We start from the raw sequence: 2,500 nt of genomic DNA on the forward strand, positions 1-2,500 counted from the left end.
CTTTACCTGCTCTTTCCCTAATTTTTATAATCAAATTGTCTTTCTTTTTTCCTTCTATCTTTGTGTTCCTTCCTTCCTTCCTTCCTTCCTTCCTTCCTTCCTTCATTCTGATCTTCTTACCTGCTCCTTTCCTAATTCCATGGAGAGAAAATGTATGGGAAGATCTTAGTAGTAGTAGTAGTAGTAGTAGTAGTAGTAGTAGCAGTAGTAGTAGTAGTAGTAGTAAGAACAGCTGTAGTACTAATAACGGGAGAATAGTAGTAGTAGTAGTAGTAGTAGTAGTAGTAGTAGTAGTAGCACCAATATCAGAAGTCCGTAATAACAACAACAGCAACAATAAAACAGACACTCAAACAAACAAACAAACAAACAAACAAACAACCCACCATTCACTCGTATCATTTCAACCCGATTCGCTTCGTCTTCAATTTTTCGAAGCATCATTCCACACAACACTCACTCACTCTCTCTCTCTCTCTCTCTCTCTCTCTCTCTCTCTCTCTCTCTCTCTCTCTCTCGCAGGCGCTGAGTTGACGTGAGTGGGCAGAGGAAGAAGAAGTAGAAGAAGAGGAAGAGGAAGAAGAGGAAGAGGAGGAGAGGGAAGGAAGATCTGAGCTGCGGATAAGGTAAAGATTCAAAGGTTATTATGTGTGTGTGTGTGTGTGTGTGTGTGTGTGTCTTTAGGGAATGAGAAAGGTCAGAAGTTTAGGTTAGCTCACCCTTACGAGAGAGAGAGAGAGAGAGAGAGAGAGAGAGAGAGAGAGAGAGAGAGAGAGAGAGAACAAAGCCAATGTCAATCTCTCTCTCTCTCTCTCTCTCTCTCTCTCTCTCTCTCTCTCTCTCTCTCTCTCTCTCTCTCTGGAGTTGAAGCATTAAAGTAAAAAAAAGAGAGAGAGAGAGGAATTATCGGCAGGACTTTAGTGTGTGGGAAGTGAGTGTGACTTAAGTTTAATAATCCAAGCTTAAAACTTTGCCTCACTCCAGTCAATAACACTTAGCGGGACTCCAACTACTACCGAGTGAATTACGTGGGTGCTCTCTCTCTCTCTCTCTCTCTCTCTCTCTCTCTCTCTCTCTCTCTCTCTCTCTCTCTCTCTCTCTCTCTCTCTCTCTCTCTCTCTCTCTCTCTTTCTTTCTTTCTTTCTCTTTGTAAGTTATGCGCAGATCTTCCCTTCCCCGTGTGTGTGTGTGTGTGTGTGTGTAATAATAATAATAATAATAATAATAAACGGTTTGTTATTTAGGCAGTTAACAAACTGAAAATGTACATAGGGGGTGGGGAAAAACTTAACAATGCGAGGCGCGTCAGGCGGCAGCATGTGTCTGAGACGTGGATGATGCAGCAGTCCCCTTCCAAACTTCTCCAGAGCCTCTCGGTGCCTGGTGGATAGTCTGGACAGACTCAGGGTGGTCAGGGCTTCTTCATAGGTGGTGTATGCAGGGCCAAGGATGACCCTGCACGCCCTTTTCTGCACACTCTCTAGCTGTAGCTGTTGAGTGTGTGTGAGGGAGGAGGACCACGCTGGGGAGGCGTACATGAGTTTGGGGAGGATGAAGGTGAGGTACACCCCCCTTAACTCATCTGTCGGCGTCCCCAGCGACCTGAGTCTGCGCAGCATGTACAGCTGTAGGTAGCTGATCTCACGGTGCTGGCGACATGCTGCTGCCAGGTCAGCTGGTCGTCCACCGTGACTCAGAGAAGCTTGGCACATTGGACCACCTGGAGGGGGTGAGGGCCCACTGTGAGCCGGGGAGGGGGCACTGGTACAGAGGAGGTACAGAAATGCATCACCACAGTTTTGCTGTGGTTGATGGTCATCCTGCTCTCCTCTGTCCACGTCTGCAGTCGCTCCAGAATTGCTTGCAGTGGCGAGTAGTCCGGGTTCTTGGTGGAAACTGGGACGCCCACGGTGCAGTCGTCCACATACTTCCAGCGATGAGGGGTGTCGGTGAGGGCGTCGTTGATGAGGAGGAGGAAGCATAGAGGACCCATCTTGGTCCCCTGGGGGACTCCACATGTCAGCTGTTGGAAATTAGAGACAGAGCCCTGATAGCGAACGGCCTGACGTCTCCCTGTGAGGAAGTCGGCTAGCCACGCTATCAGGTTAGGAGGGAGACCCAGACTTACTGCCTTGCTGATGACAACAGTGTGATCAACAAGATCAAAGGCTTTTTTTTTTTTTTTTTTTTTTTGTGTGTGTGTGTGTGTGTGTGTGTGTGTGTGTGTGTGTGTGTGTGTGTGTGTTTGAGGAATTGTTAACCGAACGTCCTTAAGGATATATATTAGGTCTTAGCTCTGATGCCACGTCACCTTATTAATCAGTAATACTAATAATATCAACACACAAACACACACACTCTCTCTCTCTCTCTCTCTCTCTCTCTCTCTCTCTCTCTCTCTCTCTCTCTCTCTCTCTCTCTCTCTCTCTCTCTCTCTCTCGGTTGAAAAGGTCAAATTTTCTGAGAGAGAGAGAGAGAGAGAGAGAGTTTTCTTTTTCTC

At 46.9% G+C, this 2,500-nt stretch overlaps 2 protein-coding genes across 14 annotated transcripts in view; one reads left to right on the forward strand and one right to left on the reverse strand.

The window, feature by feature from the left end:
- LOC135099146 (probable E3 ubiquitin-protein ligase HERC4) overlaps nucleotides 1-2,500 on the reverse strand; it is an 80,845-nt gene that overhangs the window by 40,463 nt on the left and 37,882 nt on the right. The window contains exon 5 of one of the 3 annotated variants that reach the window (XM_064001596.1): nucleotides 831-2,023. The exons of the other annotated variants lie outside the window; for them this stretch is intronic. Coding sequence (XP_063857666.1) covers nucleotides 1,155-2,023 — 869 coding nt within the window. The 3' untranslated portion in view covers nucleotides 831-1,154. Of the gene's footprint in view, nucleotides 1-830; nucleotides 2,024-2,500 lie in introns of those variants that run through there. 3 annotated transcript variants of the gene reach the window in all.
- Nucleotides 1-2,500, forward strand: part of LOC135099144 (valine--tRNA ligase-like) — a 39,462-nt gene that overhangs the window by 25,266 nt on the left and 11,696 nt on the right. For 7 of the 11 annotated variants that reach the window (XM_064001593.1, XM_064001590.1, XM_064001589.1 and 4 more), the window contains one exon: nucleotides 523-626. The exons of the other annotated variants lie outside the window; for them this stretch is intronic. The gene's annotated coding sequence lies outside the window, so the exon portion shown is untranslated. The remainder of the gene's footprint in view (nucleotides 1-522; nucleotides 627-2,500) is intronic. 11 annotated transcript variants of the gene reach the window in all.

Source organism: Scylla paramamosain, unplaced genomic scaffold (genome assembly GCF_035594125.1).
Source record: "Scylla paramamosain isolate STU-SP2022 unplaced genomic scaffold, ASM3559412v1 Contig107, whole genome shotgun sequence".
Taxonomy (NCBI): Eukaryota; Metazoa; Arthropoda; class Malacostraca; order Decapoda; family Portunidae; genus Scylla; species Scylla paramamosain.